Source organism: Chelonoidis abingdonii, chromosome 15 (assembly GCF_003597395.2).
Source record: "Chelonoidis abingdonii isolate Lonesome George chromosome 15, CheloAbing_2.0, whole genome shotgun sequence".
Classification (NCBI taxonomy): domain Eukaryota; kingdom Metazoa; phylum Chordata; order Testudines; family Testudinidae; genus Chelonoidis; species Chelonoidis abingdonii.
This window is the reverse complement of record NC_133783.1, coordinates 12,696,651-12,717,834: the sequence shown is the minus strand read 5'-3', so window position 1 is coordinate 12,717,834 and position 21,184 is coordinate 12,696,651. Positions and strand designations below refer to the sequence as shown.

Below are 21,184 nucleotides of genomic sequence, written 5' to 3'. Positions count from 1 at the left end.
ACAGAGACTAGAGCTGTCAATGTGATATGGCCGTGAAAAAAGCTAATGTGGTCCTGGGATGCATCAGGCAAGGTATTTCCAGCAGAGATAAGTTGTGTAGTACCATTATACAAGACACTGGTGAGACCCATCTGGAATACTGTGTGCAGTTCTGGTCTCCCATGTTTAAGAAGGATGAATTCAAACTGGAACAGGTTCAGAGAAGGCTACTAGGATGATCTGAGGAATGGAAAACCTGTCATATGAAAGGAAACTCAGAGAGCTTGGCTTGTTTAGCCTAAACAAAAGAAGGCTGAGGGGAGATATGATTGCTCTCTATAAATATATCAGAAGAATAAATACCAGGGAGGGAGAGGAATTATTTAAGCTCAGTACCAATGTGAACACAAGAACAAATGGATACAAACTGGCTATTAGACAAAGGTTTCTAAACCATCAGAAGAGTGAAATTCTGGAACAGGCTTCCAAGGGGAGTAGGAGGGGGCAAAAGAAAGACATATCTGGCTTCGAGACTAAGCTTGATAAGTTTATGGAGGGGATGGTATAATGGGATAGTCCAAGGCAAATTAATTGCCAAAATTAGGCTACTAGCATTAAGTATGCCCAATGGCTTGTGATAGGATGTTAGATGGGGTGGGACCTGAGTTACAACAGAGAATTTTTTCCTGGGTGTCTGGCTGGTGAGTCTTGCCCACATGCTCAGGGTTTAGCTGATTGCCATATTTGGGGTTGGGAAGGAATTTTCCTCCAAGGCAGATTGGCAGAAGCCCTGGGGTTTTTTTTGCCTTCCTCTTCAGTGTGGGGCACAGGTCACTTGCTGGAAGGTTCTCTGCACCTTGAGGTCTTTAAACCATGATTTGAGAACTTCAGTGGCTCAGACACAGGTTTGATACAGGAGTGGATGGGTGAAATTCTGCGGCCTGCATTGTGCAGGAGGTCAGACTAGATGATCATAATGATCCCTTCTGACCTTAAAGTCTATGATTCTAACTTTACCAGTTTTGGTGGACAACCAAGTTTGCTGAGGATCATCCATAATCCCTCTCTATTGACTGTACCAAATGCTTTTGTCAGATGGATGAAAACACTGAACAGAATCATGTTTTGTTTGATACCTTTTTCTTCTATTTGCTTGATACTGAAAATCGTGTCTACGGTGCTACGACCAGATCTGAATCTGCACCGAGTCTCAGGCCGATTGACTTCTGAGACAGATGAAATCAGTCAGGTTCAGGAGGACACAAGCAAATATTTTTCCAGTGACAGATTACTGTGGGATCTCTCTCCTGTTATCACAGATGATTTTGCTGCCTTTATTTTTAAATAAAGGAATAACTCTGGCATCTTTCAAGTTTTGTGGCGTTTCTTTACTTTCCCAGATCTCAGTAAGGATCTTCTGGGGTGTTACCACCACTTTTGGACCAGCAGATGTATATATTTCTGCTAGTAGCCAGCAAAAGTAAGTCACATCTTCCAACTTTAGTGACCAAAACTTAATGCAGAGTATGTCTGAGTAAGAAGGTGCCATGCTCAGATCTACATTTTTTAGTTATTAGTTTTTGCTTTCAACTCTAAATTCATCTTACTAAAGTTTGTCTGTGTATAGCTTACACCTCTGCAGAACCTGGCAAAACAAGTAGGGTTTATGGAGTGCGAAAAGGAAGCAAGGAAACTGAGTGCTGTAGAGTTTACTATTTTCCTGTGCAGTGGTTCAGCTCTTTTTGATAAATGTTTATTTTTCCATTTAAGAATTATGAAGATGATACTGCAAGAACCTTCCATAAATGGACAGATGGTATTGAAAAGTACAGAGAAACTTAATTATTACAGCACACAAGTCTTACGTCATTGCCTTGAGTTCTCAGGAGCACATAACGGATGGGTTGTTGGGTTATAATGAAATAGGTATTTTTGTACTGTTTTACTGTGCTGGCAGTATACTATTTATGGTATCTAGCTTTTAGTTTCCTTGAGGACTCGGATTTTGTAATTTATGAGAGGGCAATATATCATCACTTGGCTTCAAAAAGTAGTTCAGGTTGCTAAGCGTTCTTCTGGAGTTCATCTTTTACAAAGTAAGTTTCACGCATGTAGTACAAGTACAGGAAATTATTCATAACACTTATTTCCATAGCTAACTCAAACAGGCAGAGTGCTGCGTAAGAGCAGTTTACCTTACTGATTTATAACATTATTCAAAGTCTTTCACCACAGGGTTGTTATTTTCCCCCATGAATAATTGACAATGCTTGAGAGACTGGCCTGTTGGATCTAGAATACCACACCTAATGTCAAAGATAACAACAACAAGTTGTAAATGCTTTGCCAAGAGGCACATGGTCTCAGGAAAACACAGTCATTCCTTAAACATGCATTCTATGCCAGAGAAGAACAAGCATTAACAGGTTTATAGCACTATGAATGAAAGTATGAAATCAAAAATGATAAGCTATGTCCTAAAGAACTATTTTAAATGACTGCAGAAACCAAGAAAGGAAGATTTTTCATTCAGAAGTAGCAGAGGTTGAGCTAGTTATGTGATAGCACATTAAACAGTCTTTGCTATAGCTTCAAAGAGTATATTAGTATGCTCAGCACATCAAAGAAATTGTGAACCTGTATAAAATCTTTGAGATCCAGTGATGCATGCCCTTGAGGGGAAACTTGGGAGCTCAGAGGGCACAAACAATACAGCCTTTTAAAAACTAGGCTGGGGATCGGAAACGTTTGGCACTTGGCCCGCCAGTGTAAGCCTGCTGGTGGGCTGGGCCAGTTTGTTTACCTGCTGCATCCGCAGGTTTGGCCGATTGCAGCTCCCACTAGCTGTGGTTCGCCGCTGCAGGCCAATGGGGGTTGTGGGAGCCACAGCCAGCACATCCCACGTCCTGTACTGCTTCCCGCAGCCCCTGTTGGCCTGGAGCAGCGAATAGTGGGAGCCGCAATCGGCCGAACCTGCAGACGCGGCAAGCAAACAAACCGGTCTGACCCACCAGGGGCCTTACCCTGGCAGGCCATGTGCCAAATGTTGCCGATCCCTGAACTAGACCAATACAGCAGAACCTCAATGATACGAACACCAGAGTTACAAACTGACCAGTCAACCACACACCTCATTTGGAACTGGAAGTACACAATCAGGCAGCAGCAGAGACAAAAAAAAAAAATCCAATCAAACAAGCAAATACGAGATAGTACTGTTTTAAATAGAAACTAACAAAAAAAAAATAAAGGGAAACCACATTTTTCTTCTGCATAGTAAAGTTTCAAAGCTATATTAAATCAATGTTCAGTTGTTAACTTTTGAAAGAACGACCATAATGTTTTGTTCAGAGTTATGAACATTTGAGAGTTACAAACAACCTCAATTCTCAAGGTGTTTATAATTCTGAAGTTCTACTGTATTTTTTTGCTTTTTGTTTGGCTGGACTGTTTAAAGGACACACATAAAGAGCCACCAGTAAGTACCTTATATACACTCTGATGCTGAAACCTCAGAAAAAACCCAATCTGAGTACTTGTCTAACCAACAATTATGTTTTCAGACGGTGAGAGCTAGTCACTAAAAATCTCACTATTGACTATGCGGGACAAAGCAGCCTTGCAAAATCATAAGCAGGATATCATCATTAAGGGTGCGATTTAGTCACAGATGTCATGGAATCTGTGACTTCCAAGGACCGCTGGGATTTCAGCCAGTGCTGGCTGGAAACTGCAGGGAGTTGGGAAGTAGCCCCACTACTTCTGGCCGCCATGGGTGGCAGGGGGGACCCCTGCTGTCATGAGCGGTAAGAGGGACCCTGTAGCTCCCAGCTGCTGTGAGGTGCACGGGGACCCCCCCACAGATTCGAGCCATGAGCAGAGGGGGACCCTGGAGCTCCCAGCCCCTCCCTTCCCCCAGCTGCCCAGGCTACCCCATTTTGTCATGGGTATTTTTAGTAAGAGTCAAGGACAGGTCATGGGATTCTGTGAATTTTTCATTATTGCCCGTGACCTGTCTGACTTATTAAAAAATATTCATGATAAAAAACTTGGTCTTAATTATAATAACTGGAAGGCATAAAATTCAAGTTTTTCTGCTTTTCCTTTGTGGGTATCCAAACACATCATTGTTCTCTTGCTCTATTCTAGTTTTGAAATCTACATTAATTCTTTCCTGGATAATCTGAAAACATCTTGATGCTTTTGTAGCACCTATGGTATATAGAGGATTAACTGTGTGTGATCAGAGTATTAACACAATACAAACAATTCAACAATCACAGTATTTCTCCAGCTTGACAGTGTCACTTCAACAGGCCCTACAGCCACGTCTCAAACACTCAGGTACTTTAACAATTAAGACTAGCCATTCATACTTGTCACTACACCTCTACCCCGATATAACGCTGTCCTTGGGAGCCAAAAAATCCTACTGCATTATAGGTGAAATCGCATTATATTGAACTTGCTTTGATCCGCCAGAGCGCGCAGCCCCCACCCCCCAAAGTGCTGCTTTACACCGTTATATCCGAATTCATGTTATATCGGTCACATTATATCGGGGTAGAGGTGTATATAGATGAACAATTTCAGAGAAATCACTGCAATAACTGATGCAAAAACCTGAGATACTGTGCTTTAAAAACATTTGATAAATGGTAAAACTTCATTAACACCTTAGAGAGCTAAATATATGGGCTTTGAACAGAAACACTGTCTTTCTTCATTGTACAGAGATGAGTATTTAATACTGTATTAAATACAATACTGTATGTAACAAAAATAGTGTTAAACTAACAAACTAGTTTGGCTAAATTGTCAAAAAGGGCTGAAAGTCTGATTTTAAAATGGAAGCCAATTCTGAATTTTGTCCATCATTAATCACTCACCTTATTGTGCTTTCGTATGGTTCTAGAACATTGTAAAATACAGTATCTCCTCACTTAACATTATGTTCTTGAAAAATGCAACTAAGCAAAACAATATTAAGCAAATCCAATTTCCCTATAAGAATTAATGTAAATAGGAGCAAAGAGTCCTGTGGCACCTTATAGACTAACAGATGTATTGGAGCATGAGCTTTTGTGGGTGAATTTCCAATACATGCATCTGACGAAGTGGGTATTCACCCACGAAAGCTCATGCTCCAATATGTCTGTTAGTCTATAAGGTGCCACAGGACTCTTTGCTGCTTTTACAGATCCAGACTAACACGGCTACCCCTCTGATGAATGTAAATAGGGAGGGGTTAGGTTCCAGGTAATTTTTTTTCACGGGACAAGACATTATATACATATATAGTATATATTTTAAGCAAGTTCTAATCAGAGGATTGTCTGGGGACCTGCTCATGAGCTCTCTGAGCTTGTCCTAAAACAACTGTGTTGATAGTAGATAGGATATTTCCCAGAGAATCTCTTGCTGCTAAATGATGAACTAGCACTTGGCTGAGCCCTCAAGGGTTAACACACTGTTGTTAACGTAGTCTCTCTCTCCTTGGTGCTGCCTTGTGGAGTGTGACAGTAGATGCAGGGCAGTGGTGGCAAACACTTCCCTGGGAAAACTGAATGTGATGATGAACCCATACTATCCCCCTGGAGCACACCACTCCCTCCTCTGGATGGTGCACGCATGGCTGCACAGGCCCCCACTTTCCAAAGTCCCAGGGTGGGGTGGGGGTGGTGCTCAACTCCTGGCCCGCTCCCATTCCAGCCCTTCCCCTGAGTGCATCCTTGCTCCTACCCACCAGAGCCCCTGAATGCCCATGAAATATCTGATCGCTGCAGGTGGGAGGCATCGGCAGGGAGGGGAGGCTGCACTTTGCAGCCTCCCTCCTCCCCCTCAGAGCCTCCTGAATATCCGTGAAACTGCTGATTGCTGTGGATAGGAGGCACGGGGTGGGAGGAGGGAGTTGCTGATCCTTGGGGTCAGTAGGGGGCAGGAGGCGCTGGGTGGGAGGTGCTGGAAAGGAGCTGATGGGTGGCTGCCGGCCCACCCTGGTTCCAAGCCTCCATGGCCAAACAATGTTATAAGGAAACATTGTGCAACTTTAAATGAGTATGTTCTCTAATAGGTCAGGGATGTAACAATGAAACAATGGTAAATGGAACGACATTAAGTGAGGAGTTACTGTATTAACAAGCATGGTCAGACTTACCAGGGGTTAATGACCGACCTCCCTGAAAAAAAAATAAAGACCTGCAAACAAAGTTAAATACTGCTGTGAAAAGAGGAGGACATTGGATCAAAGGTTTAATGCAATTTGAATATGACCATACTATTTGTTCCATTATATGCAACGCATGAAAACATATCAAATGACTGCTGAAACCGCTTCTTTTTTGGAAATTGGTCATATCAACTAAACTTTTACATTGTGAAGAGGAAGTCTTCAAGCTCTTTTTCATAAATATGACCTAAAACCCCATGATTAAAGTGCTATAGTTACATATACAATTAAACAAAATTAGAGGACTAGTCAACAAGGCAATAAATCTCTGGCATAATGTTGGCTGGGTTTCTGCAAAGAGCAAGGAAGCTCTACTACTCTGAAGCATTTGCTCAGAACTTACATAGTGTCCTATGGTATTGGCGTAGGTATCTGCAATCCAGGACATCTCCCTCTCACCTGTGCTCATATCGGGGGCAGGCACATCAATACCAGGCCCTATTAGCAAGAGTAAAAACAAGTCTCAAGGATTAAATACAAATATTTATCTCCTCCCGTTGGTGTGACAGCTGGGATTGGTTGAGATGACCTAATTTCATATTTAAACCTCAGTTATTCAAGGAAGAACAGACCATACTTTTAACAACTGTGGATTTTAGACACCATACCTTGTTTTAGTAACCTGGCAAAACCCCTTTAAGCTATCAAAATCATTGACTATCTTGTCAACATTTTACTTAATCAAAAATGTAGTTACTGATAAAATAACACATTAAAAGTGTTTGCGCTTTTGCTTTATTTATCTAGTATATTTCATGTGGACCATAGTAGAAAGGAAGGAGAGAAAAAGCTACACATATACAACTTACACATTCAGTTTCCCTAGGGAAACACAAAAGCTGTATACTTCAGTTTCATTCTTCTTTACATCAGTGTTTTGAGTTTGGGTAAATTATCTTGCTTGCAAATACTTGATAGGCTGTTCTAAATATTGCTGTCTAGTTTACTGATACAGTTTTTCCTCTACTAACTTCTTATTCATTGTATCAGAGGTTACCTTTTAAGAATGGAAGAGACAAGGCATTTTTCCATGAAGAACATTGGTGGAGGCATCTCCATGTACCACCCTACCAGTAATTATATTTACTCTTCTGGGTAACTGCTTACGGACTGTGCTAAGCCAAACTATTTGAAACAAGATCTAGATATCTTTGGCAGAAATTTAAACAAACCAAGCCCCCCCTTTAATTTTCCAAACTATCAAACAAATTACACAGCATCTCATTAAAAAACAAAAACAAAAAAACCAAATAAAAACATTACATCTAACCGTTTCAATTGTCAATGCAGCTTAGCTACCACTAAGTACAATACACAAATCATTTATTTTGATAAATATATCTGTATGGCTGCTGACAGACTCTCATGCATTCTAGAAAACAGGTACTTCTGCCCACGCAGACAGCAATAAAATGGAAGATACATGAATACGTTTGTTGGGATATCTATTGGGACTTTGTTTTCTTAAGAGGTCAGGAATGAAAGAAAAAACGTGCCTTATTCCTCTCCTGCTCCTATGAAACCAAGAGTTCTTTGCCTGCAAGTGTTACAGCATCAGTTCAACTGGGAACTCTCTTTAAGTAGATAGGATTAGGTGTTCAAAAGAGATTGAATGAAATGGGTCACCTATAAATGTCCCCACACAGGCTATGGGTTCACTTCATTTCTTTTGAAACCATCTCTGTGGTTCCTATCGGGTGGATCTTCCATTTCCTTCCTCTGATATCAGCCAAAAGCCTTGATTTTGCGACTACAGGAAACAGGGTAGTAGTGAACAGTTCAATCTAAAAGATCATACATAAATCAACCATATTTCAAGTGTGACAGAATTGTGTGTTCTGACCTAACCATAAAATAAGAATAGTGCTATACTTATCACCTAAACTATTTTAAACTTTCATAGAAAATGTACCGCAATTTGAGAGTAAACAGGAAATTTAATTCTTTCTAAATGGCAATGTCATTACCTTAATATGTACAAGGAAGAACTGGCATAAATCCTTTATTGCTAGGTACTCAGCAATTTGACATTAGCTGAAGCATGTTTGCATCACAGAGCCTACGTCATACTAAAAATACCAAACACCTTCTTAAAAGCAGAAATTCAAATAACGATGTGCATCAATTTCACATTAGACCAAAGAAGTTAATAAAAGCCTGTGAGCTTAATTTGCCTTACCATGCTACACCCACAGAAGATGTCAAGCATGGAGGGAGAAGTTAAAAGGGCTGAACTCAGCTCAGTTGGGAGCTGATGGCTGGCTATCACTCGGTAAGAATTCTGAAGCAAGAGAACTGATTTGGACTGTTGGCAGGCAGAGCCCCCGTGAAGGTAGGCCTGTAACAGGGATCTCAAGACAGTTGGCAAAGTAAGTAGCAGCAAGTGAGTCCCCTCAGAATTCTCTATTCTGCAGAAGGGGCTGCAGGAAGAGTCCTGCAAGGTCATGGAACCAGACAGAACTCCTACAGCAGAACCAGGTGGGTGGTAGAAAGCACTAAAAAGCTCTGCAGTGAGCCAATGGAAGAGGCTTAGAGAAAGAGGCACTGAAACACTGTGAACCCAGGAAGAGGCTATGGCAAAGACCCAAGACAGGGCAAGTAGGAAGTGGTGCAGGGATATAGCAAGGGATCTGTGTAATCAGGCCCTGATTGCTTAGAAGAGTCCCTGGACCAGAACCCAGTTGAGAGGGAGGGCCAGAGTTCCCCTACCCACTGAGGAAGGTGGAACAGAAACCCCCTGACCAGGGGTAAAGACTACTGAAAACCCCTGATATCCAGAGTAAGGATCAACAAGTCCTGAACTGGACTGAAGGCCCAATGTGAGATTGATGAACTACTGTCTTACTCTGCAAGGCAGGGGCACTATATCTGACCCAATCAGAGGCCAAGTCTCAAGAAATGTATCACAACAGGGCTGGAGCATCATGTTTACAGGATACTATCTAGTCTACATTGCTAACACACAAGAAATTAGATTCCCACATTACAAGTTTACTAGTATCAGGGGCATAGCTACAGGTGAGCCATGGCCTACCCTCTTAACATCCAGACGCAGCCAAATATGAGCAAGGATGTAGTGCTGCCACAGCAGCCCAAAGCGTCACTTGGGCATCTGAAATTCAGAATGGAGCTATGTGCCCACCTTTCAGAAGGCTACACTCCGGCAGCTCTGCCTTGCCATTTTCTGAGCCGCCTCACACGTGTGCCCAGCTCAGCAGGTGAAGCCCTTTGTCTGGGGGCACCAGAGCTAGAGAAAGGGCATGGCGTAGGGGGAGAAGCTGAGCTAGCACAGAGTCATTGCTCATCCATCCAAACGTCAGGGCCCACCCAAATTTCCACTCCTAGCTATGCCACTGACTAGTATCACTGTACTTACATACCAATAAATCCCTTCTTTGCCAGCTCCATAGTAAATCTTCTTGTGATCTTTTCCAATTCATTATCCTATTAAGAAAATATAGTAAGTGCCAAAGGAGTCACTAGGATTTGGTATAAGTGTTCAAAGTCAGCCTAAAAATTTCCCACAATCATAGTTTTTTTTTTTTTAAAAATTAAAAGCTGTTCATGTGTTTACACATCAATTTTCATAGTATCTGCCTGGTAACTCCCTTTTTTTGTACCATCAGTATAGTAGGTGAATTGCTTAGGGAGGTCTCGTTTTCTTTATGTATATTTTCCATTATTCAAAAGAAATCATGAATGCATCAGGGAAACACAGGTAACGACACTGTTCGGTCAAATATTTCAGTGTTTAAGAAAAACTTGTAAAAACAACCATTTTCCTAGCAAATAAATGAATAAATTAGATATATAGTAGATGACAGAAATCAGTTCTGATTATTGCATAATTAATGCAAAGTTTCAGTAATTCATACGAATATTAAGTTTATTTGAACTTTGACATTTCATGTAGTGGCTATTCTAGTTATATAACATCTGATTATTGGAAAACATGGCTGCAATTGGCTCACTTTAAAAAACTAGTAAGCGCATCACCCACATTATACAATATTTAAGACTTTAAAAATGTGTCAACCTTATTGCTAGAGAAAGTTTATGGTACACTAAGTGCAAAATTATTCTGAGAAGAAAAGATAATGTTTTGGATTAAGCTTTCTCCATGAATAACATCATTTGAAAAAAAAAAAAAAAATCTAAAGGCAGCACCTAGCCTGCAGCCTAAATTTCAGAAAAAGACTTATATCATTTAATTTGTAAAGAGTATTTGACCTTTTACACAGGGAGTTCTTAAATATCAAATTGTTTTGATACACCTTTGCCTGACAGTTGTACACACCGTATTCCTGGGGGAATTCTGCACCAAAAAAATTAAAAATTCTGCTAACTTCTGAAATTTTATTTGTCAAACCACCACAATGCAGTCACTCCAGTTTAAATTATTTTGGTAATTTATTTGAAAATACATGTCAACAAGTATGTCAACAATACACACAAAAACAACACAAAGATTTCCCCAGGCACAGACAGTTAAAGAAACCCCTATGACAGCCCAGTTCCAGTTGGGGGGTGCTGGAAGGGGCTGCGTGGGGACTCCCAGAGCTCCCCCTCCCCACCCGAGTCCAGGCACAGGGCATCCACCTACCCCAAAGCCCAGCCATGGGGCACCCCCTGGCCCAGACACCTACACACCTCCAGAGCCTTTACTCCCCTCAGCTTCTTTACTGTCCTGCCAGGGGAGGTGGTGTGGTGCAACCCTGCCCTTCCTCACTCTTTGCCAGAGCTGGGTCTCCCGGGCCCTCTCTTGTCCCCGGGAGAATGAGGATTGGGCCTGGCAGCCAGTGTGTGCAACCTCAATCCCCACTGGGCTGGACATGCTGCTCATTGCCAACAGGGCTCTGCAGAGTCCAGCAGCCCCTAGTGGCAGCCAGCAGCTCTGCAGCCCCAGTTCTGTAGGGGAAAACATGGAATTCTGTGCAAATTCTCCCAGGAGTAACAGAGACTTCATTAAATCCAGAGGTGGGCAAACTTTTTGGCCTGAGAGCCACATCTGAGTGGGAAAATTGCATGCAGGGCCATGAATAGGAAGGAAGAATCCCATGCATTGCTACAGGCTGGGGATCGACTGGTTAAGCAGCCGTTCTACAGAAAAGGACCTGGGGATTACAGTGGATGAGAAGCTGGATGAGTCAGCAGTGTGCCCTTGCTGCCAAGAAGGCCAACAGCATATTGGGCTGTATTAGTAGGAGCATTACCAGCAGAACGAGGGAAGTGATTATTCCCCTCTATTCGGCACTCTATTCAGCACCTGGAGTATTGCGTCCAGTTTTGGGCCTCCCACTAAAGAAAGGAAATGGACAAATTGGGAAGTCCAACAGAAGGCAATGAAAATAATTAGGGGGCTGGAGCATCTGACTTACAAGGAAAGGCTGAGGGAACTGGGGTTATTTAGTCTGCAGAAGAGTGGGGGGCGGGGATTTGATAGCAGCCTTTGACTACCTGAAAGGGGGTTCCAAAGAGGGGGGAGCTAGGCTGTTCTCAGTGGTGGCAGATGACAGAACAAGGAGCAATGGTCTCAAGCTGCAGTGGGGTTGGATATTAGGAAAAACTATTTCACTAGGACGATGGTGAAGTACTGGAATGGGTTACCTAGGGAGGTGGTGGAATCTCCATCCTTAGAGGTTTTTAAGGCCTGGCTTGACAAAGTCCTAGCTGGGATGATTTAGTTGGGGTGGGTCCTGCTTTGAGCAGGGGGGTTGGACTAGATGACCTCCCGAGGTCCCTTCCAGCTCTACTCTTCTATGATTCTATGGAACATATTCCCCAAGCCTGTTTATTAAGTCCTCTTACCTCAATCAAATCGTTTCTAAAAATGTACTTATGCTGCCTTGGGGTACGTCCTGACTACCCGCCATTACGGCGGGTAGCTCTCAAGGGGGTGGTGCGCCGTAAGGGGCAGAGTTCAGGTCTAGGCTGGGATATTAAAAGGAAACACTATGTCACTGGAGGGGATGAGGGGGCGGGTGTGGCAAAGCAACTTGGACAAGAGTGTGAGCGTAAGCAGGCTGTGTGGAGTAGCTAAGGAGGTGGTGGACTCTCCATCCTTAGAGGTTTCTAAGGCCTGCCTTGACAAAGCCCTGACTGGGATGATTTAGCTGGTGTTGGTCCCGCTTTGAGCAGGGGATTGGACTAGATGACCTCCTGAGGTCTCTTCCAACCCTAATATTCTATGATTTTAGGATAATGTAGGGCTGGGGGAGAGAGTTGGGGTGCGGGAGGGAGTGCAGTGTGCAGGAAGGGGCTCAGAGCAGGGGATTAGGGGCTCAGCAGGGGGTTGGGGTGCAGGAGAGGGTCAGGCTCTGGCCTGGTGCCGCTTACCTTGAGCGGCTCTGGGGTGGCAGTGGCATGCAGCGGGGCTAAGGTAGGTTCCCTGCCTGCCTGCCCTAGCCCCACGGCACTCCTGGAAGTGGCCAGCACCACGTCCCTGCGAATTCTGGGGAGGCAGAGGGCAGAGGACTCTGAATGCTGCCCTCGCCTGTGGGTACCTCCCCAAAGCTCCCATTGGCCACAGCTCCCCATTCCTGGGGAATGGGAGCTGCGAGGGGCAGTGCCTGCCGTCAAGGGCAGCGCGCGGAGCCCTCTGCCCCCACACGGGCCACAGGGTCGTGATGTCAGCAGTTTCCAGGAGCAATGCAGGACCAGGGGATGCAGGGACCTTGCCTTAGTCCCGCTGTGCCCCGGGGCTGGCAATCCAGCAGGCCAGATCTGGCCCATGGGCCATAGTTTGCCCACCTCTGATTTAATCTCTTCTAAGGAAAAAATAGATGGATTTCTACTGAGCTTTCAATGCCGTCATACAAAAGAGCTTTCAAAAACTCTTCCCATTTACACAATATATGTATATAATTTAGACTTACGGTATAGTTCTTTGTATTGATCTTAACACCAGCCTTTGCACCGCCAAATGGCACATCTGAAAAAGATTTATAAGAGTTTCATTTTTCAAGATAAAAGGCAGAAAAGAAATGACAAGATCTTTAAATTATGCAAAAAAGGGGTAGCTTCTACAACTTTGTGTAAACATGCGTATTTGGAAGTTATCGGTCACTAAACCCTCACTGTCAACTGCGAAGCGGACTCTGCCACATCCACAGCACAATTTCACTAATATGTTCACTAAAAATCTACATTCTGTTCATACAAGGGGCAGTCTTTTCAGATCAGCTTGAAGAGGATCTTCTAAACACAGGAAGTCTAAGATCTATTTAAATCTATTTCCTTCAAGTTTTGCCGTTTATTAAGGACAATTTTGTTAAAATACAATCTTAGATCTTCCTTACGGCCCCATCTACTCAATCATGAACTAAGTCCTTATGGTCAAGTGGGATGTTGCCATGTGGTACTAACATATTAAGCATGGGATAATTTTACCGAGAGATGAAACACAGCAGAAGAGCTGAATGCCGAGAACAAAGTACTATTGAAAAACATGTAGCTTCAATATCAGCAAAGGAAATACAGCACTATAGTTACTGGGTAAGCACTCAAAACCACTTGTTGCAGATTTTAACAGGTTAGATTTTAGTAAAAGGAGATTAGTATCCAAAAATAACAAAACTGAGCCCTTCAGCTATTTCACAGTGACTTAAATCAATGCTAATTCAAATGACAATTATTATCTGTACTTGACAAACTAGTATCACTTACCAACCACAGCACATTTGTATGTCATTAGAGAGGCTAAAGCTTTCACCTCATCCACACTAACATCTGTGCTGTAACGAATACCTGAAAAACATACAGGAAAAACAAACAAGAAGAATGAAGTGAGTTTGCAATTAGTATTTGCAAATTGCAAATAGCAACTCTAGGCCACCAGCCCACTACATGCAAGTGGGCAATCGCTCTCTCTCAGCTTGTCAAGACTGAAGTAAGAGATAATGTACAACAGCCTCAAAATAACAAAAGCAGTGTAGGAAATAAAATGCAAATCATTAACCTCAAGTTAGTTGTTTCTGGTAGTTTTCTATAGTAGAAATGAAAGGGGCTCTTAATGTATATGGTTAATTTGGGACAAATGGTGTGCCTTCAAACAAGGGGCAGTTGAGAGGTATTAAAGCAGAGGGACAGCTTTCCTGTAGTAAAGGTTTAAAGCTTGACTGTTCTAAGTGCTCTAAAATACATAAAGTTAATCAGATTGCCTTGAAATTTGGTGCGTGTCATGGACGTACAGGATAGAGTCAGTGTTCGAAGTCTGGGTCTATTTGACTATGAGGTTCTAGAAACACAGCTCCCAGAAAGAGAATAACTTTTCTTTATGCTGATGCATTCTGGTAACTTTTTTTTTGCTCACGGATAGATATCAACTTGCACAGCATACCACCAAAATCTATTCTTACCCCTACCTATCATTAAATCCATAGACTGTTCTCAGACCCCGCCTCACAACTGAAAATGCCCTGCTACTGACACAACTTACACAATTCTGTACTGTAATGATGCAGACTGGAACCTCAAGGTACACATCCACCTCTTTCCTTTGATAAAGATCACAAGGGGATCAGATCCAGATTTCATTGAATCATTATCACAACTCTACAATGCTCCTCAAACTAATCCCCAGATCTCCTCGTCACAATCACAACTCTTCCAAAGCTGTTCCAATTTACTCCTTTACCATTCTGTACAGTTAGGGCAGTGAATGCAGCTTGAGTGCATGCAGATAACTCCCAATGGCTATAGTCAGTTTGGGGGGAGTGGCGGGGAGGGAAAGAGCTAAGGTTTACCCTACTCTGTACTTCCTGGTGTACAGAAGCTTGAGATTTGCTGAACTCGACATTCTGGAAGGACATGAGCTATCACTGGGCAACCTTAACTCTGTGTTAACAAAGCTTGCCATTTAAGAATCAGTAGCTTCCAGAGTGAATCATTCAGCAACATAATGCTAAGGCTTGCTAGCATCTCTCTAACCCTAAGTGTTGCAACTCATTCACTTTATAGAAAATGAAGTGGTTTGTCACTGGGCATGGAGACTTTTACAATAAAAAAAATCTTGAATATGATCTTGCAGGTAGGGTAATGCAAAACAGCTTTTGTAAAATCTGAAGGGCTTGTAATATTTTGTATCTTTCTGACTTAGAGGGAGTTCAAAACTAACTGGAAGCTAATTTCACAAAGGTTGGGAGTATAAATTGTGTCTAAGAACTTTTATCTTCTTCTGATTACTGAAGCTGAAAACAGTGTGTCAAATGTCAGAAATTGGTTTTTAAAAATTCTTTTTATATTTAATTTACATGGCAGCATCATACTGCATTACCTAGTTGCAGCTGCGAAGTAGGTAACTTTTTTTAGTCAACCCTATCTGGGTACATAAAATAGAACTCTAGATGCTCAGACTTGCAGTTTAGAATGTGAACTTAGTGCCCACAAAAGCCAAGGGATAACAGCACAAGGTTGCCACCAAAAGTAGCTACTATGCAAGTCTCTCCCACAGCTCTACAGAGTCTAATTCTAACCTACAATTATTCTCTCCCCTAGTTCTATGATTTTTAAGCATAGGCTGTAAATTGTGACAAACTAGAGAGAGGGAAGGTTGTAGCAGGGACAGAGTGTACACCAGAAACTAGAAAAAGACTCCACAGATTTCCTATTATCCAAAGGAGAACACAAATCCAGGTTCTCAGACGTGAAAAGCATTATCCAAAGTAACCCCCTGAGCTCCTATGAAAGCCATTAATGAATGCACTGGAAATGATCCCAAGTCTACAAAGAAACAGTGTAGTTCAGAAGTCTGCAGCCAAATTTCTGCCTTCCTATGTGAACATATTTTTCAATAAGTCTAACAAGAGTTATAAGGCTGAATGCTTCCCTCAGAACAGGCACATGATTTTAGTTTTTATGTGACAGTGAATTAAAAAAAATTGGACTTAGGTTTTTCACTGCAAATTCATTACATAAATGGTTAGTGTTGAGACTAGAAATATCAAACTGTTAAAGGAAATTTTAAGTTTTAAAAAAGGTGCAATGCATTAGAATAGTAATGTTTAAACTCTGAAATGCAGTTTACATGTTCTCCCCAATCTTGCTCTAATAACTCAGGGGAAGTGGAATTAACTACCTTCCTGAAAATACTTCATCTGGAACGTACACTACATACGGCACAGCTTGTTCTGACTGAGTACAACATTCCATTTTTGTTCAGTTTTTCCTGACATGAACTCATCTTTCTAAGGCATGCTTGCCATTCAGTGTCAAACTAGAAGTGGCTGAAGCACCATCTACACTAAGTAGAAGCCAGCTTTTCTGTAATCAGGTTATGATATGCTCATTTGACTTAAGTTACAGATATGGTTGACTTCTGTCCACACAGCAGCTCTTTCAGCTGTGTCAAACAACCTTTCTACAGAGCTTTCTCCCAGTCCAAGTCCACTTGGCCATGCAGCAGAAGACCAAACTTTGATGTAGTGGACAGACCCAGTCTCAAACTCGTTTTTGAATGGATGTATCCAATTTGAAGAGAGACATTTTACGCTTGCTGAACACTGATGCGATTATTTTTCTCAGTTCAAACGGGGTTTAAGCCAATATTTACCAGTGTCCTGTCCTAAATTAGTATTTCCTGGGAAATTGCCAGCCCTTTGCAGGAGGATGCACAAAGATAAGACGTGATTTTTAGTATACTAAGGACTTCTGTGAAATCTAGTTTGACAACTTCCTAGTTTAGCAAAAGACTCAGAGCAGATTAGATTGGGAAACAGCATTGCTATGCATCTGGAAATCCTTTCTGCACTGTGTTCCCATCTCTGAAAACTTGTGCACATTTTTCACATTAGAATAAAGAACAAAGCTTGAAGCAATCCAACAGTTTATGGCACTCCAAAACATTTAAGAAACACAAAGAAGAAGACTACTACATACAAGCTGCACACCAAAATCATCATTTTAAAAATCCTAGCATGGCCCACACAGTGTCTCTTGAACCAGTAACTTTTAAAGACAGTTAGACACAGTTATCTTTTGTAATGAAAGCCTTAAGCTATAGCATGACTCACAGCCATGGAAAATACTTTCCACTGGAAAAGACCCAGAAAGTCTTGTTTGTAAGTGAAGGATTTTCTTTTCTCACCACACCCAAAAAAAGTTAAGCCAAGCCACAGTACAGCAAGTTATTAGTTTCTTGTTCCTTTTCTTTATGTTGTTTAAATTGCTTCAAATTCCAACCTACTTTGCTATTTAATTGCTGAAGAATAGGGAAAGACGTTCATATCACAGGGTCTCAGCTTTTAAACCCGGACACATACAATTTTCATTACTGGTCAGTAGTACATTAGAAGAATAAAGAACTGATTCCACCAACCTGTGACTATGATGTAGAGAGACAGGCCAGTCAGCTGAATCACCTTTAGTCTGAATTGTTAGACAGGTTAAAAATTACATCATACCAGAAATATTTAACTGTATAATACATCAGGAAAAGCCCACACCAGCAGAAGGAAAGGAAAAAGTAGTAAAGATCATAAGTAGCATGTTGCCAAATACAATAATTCATTAAATATCACCCACCTCACCAGTTTGCCATTCTAGATCTTTTCCCCCCCAGAATAGAATAGAATACAGGAAATTTCAACAGTGCCAAGTACATTGGTGCAATAAGTTAACTCCACAGGATAGTGTGTAAAAGAGTATATCACTACAGTTATCCAGCTAAAGCAGGGGTGGGCAAACTATGGCCCACGGGCTGAATCCAGCCCATCAGGGCTTTAGATATTGCCTGCAGGATTGCCATTCCCGTGGCGTCGCGGGGCTAAGGCAGGGTCCCCTGCAGACCTGGGGGAAGGGGAGGGAGGAAGCAGAGGGCTCCGTACTGCCCTTGCCTGCAGGCATCACCCCCCGCAGTTCCCATTGGCCGGGAACGGGAAACCGCGCCAATGGGAGCTTCGGGGGAGGTACCCACAGGCGAGGGCAGCGCGTGGAGCTCTTTCCCCCCACCCCGGGCCGCAGGGACAAGGTGCTGGCTGCTTCCGGGAGCAGCGTGGGTCCAGGGCAGGCAGGAGGCCTACCTTTGGCCCCACTGCGTGCCACTGCCACCCCAGAGCTGCTCAAGGTAAGCGGCGCCGGGCTGGAGCCTGCACCTTGATTCCCTCCTGCATCTCAACCCCCTGCCCTGAGCCCCCGCCATACCCCTCCTTCACTCCAACCTCTTGCCCTGAGCCCCCTCGTATATCCCACACCCCTCCTGCGCCCCCAACACCTTGCCCTAAGCCCCTCCCTAAACACCGCACCCCCTCCCACACCCAGCCCTGCATTCATGGCCCAGCATGCAACTTCTCCACCCAGATGTGGCCCCGGGGCCAAAAAGTTTGCCCACCCGATCTAAAGCCATCAAAGTTGAATGTGTACTCAACAATTATCCCTCCAACATATAACAGGACAGAAGTTCAAAAATTTTTGGATCGGAAAGAGTAGGTGGAGGTTTTTCTTTCTTCCCCTCATGTATTCAAAAAAGGAAGCCAGAGAAACCTTCTCTACTGGAGATACTAAGGCCTAAATCAGATCACACTCTGGCAGATCCCTAGAACATATTTTTAATGTTTGACAAACTCAGATTTCAAAACAGACTGCACATCTCTCACTGTGTCCAAGTATCACCCTCTAAGGGTCATGGATGATACATTCACAGATGCTAAAGCCACAAGGGATCATTAGATCACCTAGTCTGATCTCCTATAGATTGCATACCATTACATTTCACGCAGTTAACCTCCGTACTAAGTTTAAAAGCTTTTATTTGACTACAGCATAGCTTCCAGAAAGAATGCTTGAACCCCAACAAACAGTATAGCAAGATGAAATGGAAACTTCAGATCTGAATTTCTGCTCTTTACAAGTCCTGAATCAGTTTAGATGAGATTTTTGTTAAAGGATGTGTCAAAGTAGAAGCTATTTATAAGCATAAGAACAGCTTTTGGATTCGAACGTCAGTAGAGTCTGCAGTGGTGCTCTTATCTACAAATCATATTCCAGATGTACAGCAGGAGTATTCAGCCTAACCAGTTTAAATAGGTATTGCAGAAATGGAGAACTGTCATAAAACAGGTACCAGCAGGTACCCCAGGAAAGACCTTGATTTTTTTAAGTGAAAAAATCAAACCAACCTGTCTTCTAATCCAAGACCTGAATGTGTACAAGTTTTAATGTTAGGCATATAATATGCCTTAGCTTCCAAAAGAAACTGACAGTATGTTACTTTTAGACACTACAGAATGATCAAGTTTCAAATGCAAATTAGATTTCCAGGCATATTGAGAACCTGGTGATGCTTAATAAAATGTACCCATTTGCACGTGGATACATTCAGAATGTTTCTAGACCCTTTGAGTTTAGTTATCCCACAGCATGATCTCTACATTAGACACTCCAGTGTCTACAGAATATAAAGTAGTCCGTCCATTTAAGGAGCAAATAAAGGTTCTCTAGTCACCATAGTAACATTTCATAGCAAAACATCCCAGACCACTACTCCCACTGAATTAAGCTTCTTACAGAGCTCAGCAAGTTTGAATAAGAGTTCATCACAACTTGGAAGTTTAGGGTTTTGTTTTCTACTTTGAATTTCATCTCTTTAAAAACCCCCCCCACAAAAAAGAGAATCAAGATTGGAAGGAGATACAAGCTTCAGGCATTTTTAAAGGTCAATTTACCACCACCACCCCTCCCGCCCCCCTTTTTTTTTTAAGTGTACAAAATGTACTTGTTCTGTACACCTCTCTATATGCAAAACATATAGGTATCAGAAAATAAGTTTTTTTTCATGGCAGGGACTATCTTACTCTGATTGTACAGCACTTACCAGAATGGGGTCCCAGATCCCAACTGGGATTTATAAGAGCTACAGCAATCAGATATTAATTGTAATCCCACATTAGCAACAGCTCTTCTGATGCTGCAACAATCAGTTTAAATCAGCTTTCATTGATATAAAGTAATTCTGCTATAGATACTCATTTTAGACATGGTGATCCCCTGGTAACATTTTCACATGGGTTAAGTTTGGGAAGAGTACAAGGGAAGAGGTTAGCTGGTTTTTGTACTAAAGGATTAGTCCATATTATGGATTTATTAACCTTCAATTGCATATATAAAAGCACCACAACCACCAGTTTTCATATGCGACACTAGGAACAGAACTCTTAACTGCCTGCTCCAACATGATTCACAGGCCTCTTCAGAATGCATGACCATTTTTCCACATGTGAAAGTTAATCAAGAGGTGCACAATGAATACCAGGACTCGTGTTTAGTGTTTATTAATCGGCTGAAAATGGGGGTGAGCAGTAAAGGGGCAAACTTGCAGATGGAAAAAAATAAATAGGTTATTTTAGTGAAACTCTAGAGGGACCTAACAAAGCTAGGTGAGCGGGTAATACAATGCAGGATAATATTCATTGTTGACAATGCAAAGTAACTTGCATTGGAATAAATCAGTTTAACTACTCATGCTCATTCCTGGGTTTTAAATTAACCACCCAGGAAAGAGACCAGAGTAAACTACATTAAACGAAGATTTAAAAAAAGAATAAAATCCCTCTTATTCCCAGGAATTAGCCAACCACTAAATTAACAAGGAAAACCCTCTCTGTGGGTAGATTAGTCTACGGTTGTCTATAATAGTGATTCTTCCATTTTACTTTGACACATCTACTAAAGGTCATTGTTAGAGCAGGTAACTATACAGGTCTGTCGCATCTTACGCGCATTTAACATTCGCGAATTCAGCTTCATGTGGTTAGCAAAAAAACAAAACAAAAACAAAAGAGAAGTATAACAATTTAAATACAGTTCCTGTAGTGCGAGTGATTCCGCCTGCCATTACACTCAATGTAATTTTGACTATACGCGGTTTTCGCTTTACGCACTGACCGTGGAACTTAACCCCAGCGTAAGATGAGACAGACCTGTATGGACCACCAGTTTATTTCTCTGTGACAATTCCTGCATTCCTAGCAGAAACAGCTCTGC

The 21,184-nt window shown here is 42.2% G+C and overlaps 2 protein-coding genes across 2 annotated transcripts in view; one reads left to right on the top strand and one right to left on the bottom strand.

Moving 5' to 3' along the window:
• Positions 1–21,184, top strand: part of SHLD2 (shieldin complex subunit 2) — a 115,840-nt gene that overhangs the window by 5,341 nt on the left and 89,315 nt on the right. The window lies entirely within an intron of this gene.
• GLUD1 (glutamate dehydrogenase 1) overlaps positions 1–21,184 on the bottom strand; it is a 51,155-nt gene that overhangs the window by 18,112 nt on the left and 11,859 nt on the right. Inside the window, exons 2-5 of the mRNA XM_032780685.2 lie at positions 13,874–13,954; positions 13,084–13,139; positions 9,589–9,652; positions 6,552–6,646 (exon numbers count right to left, since the gene is read on the bottom strand). Coding sequence (XP_032636576.1) covers positions 6,552–6,646; positions 9,589–9,652; positions 13,084–13,139; positions 13,874–13,954 — 296 coding nt within the window. The remainder of the gene's footprint in view (positions 1–6,551; positions 6,647–9,588; positions 9,653–13,083; positions 13,140–13,873; positions 13,955–21,184) is intronic.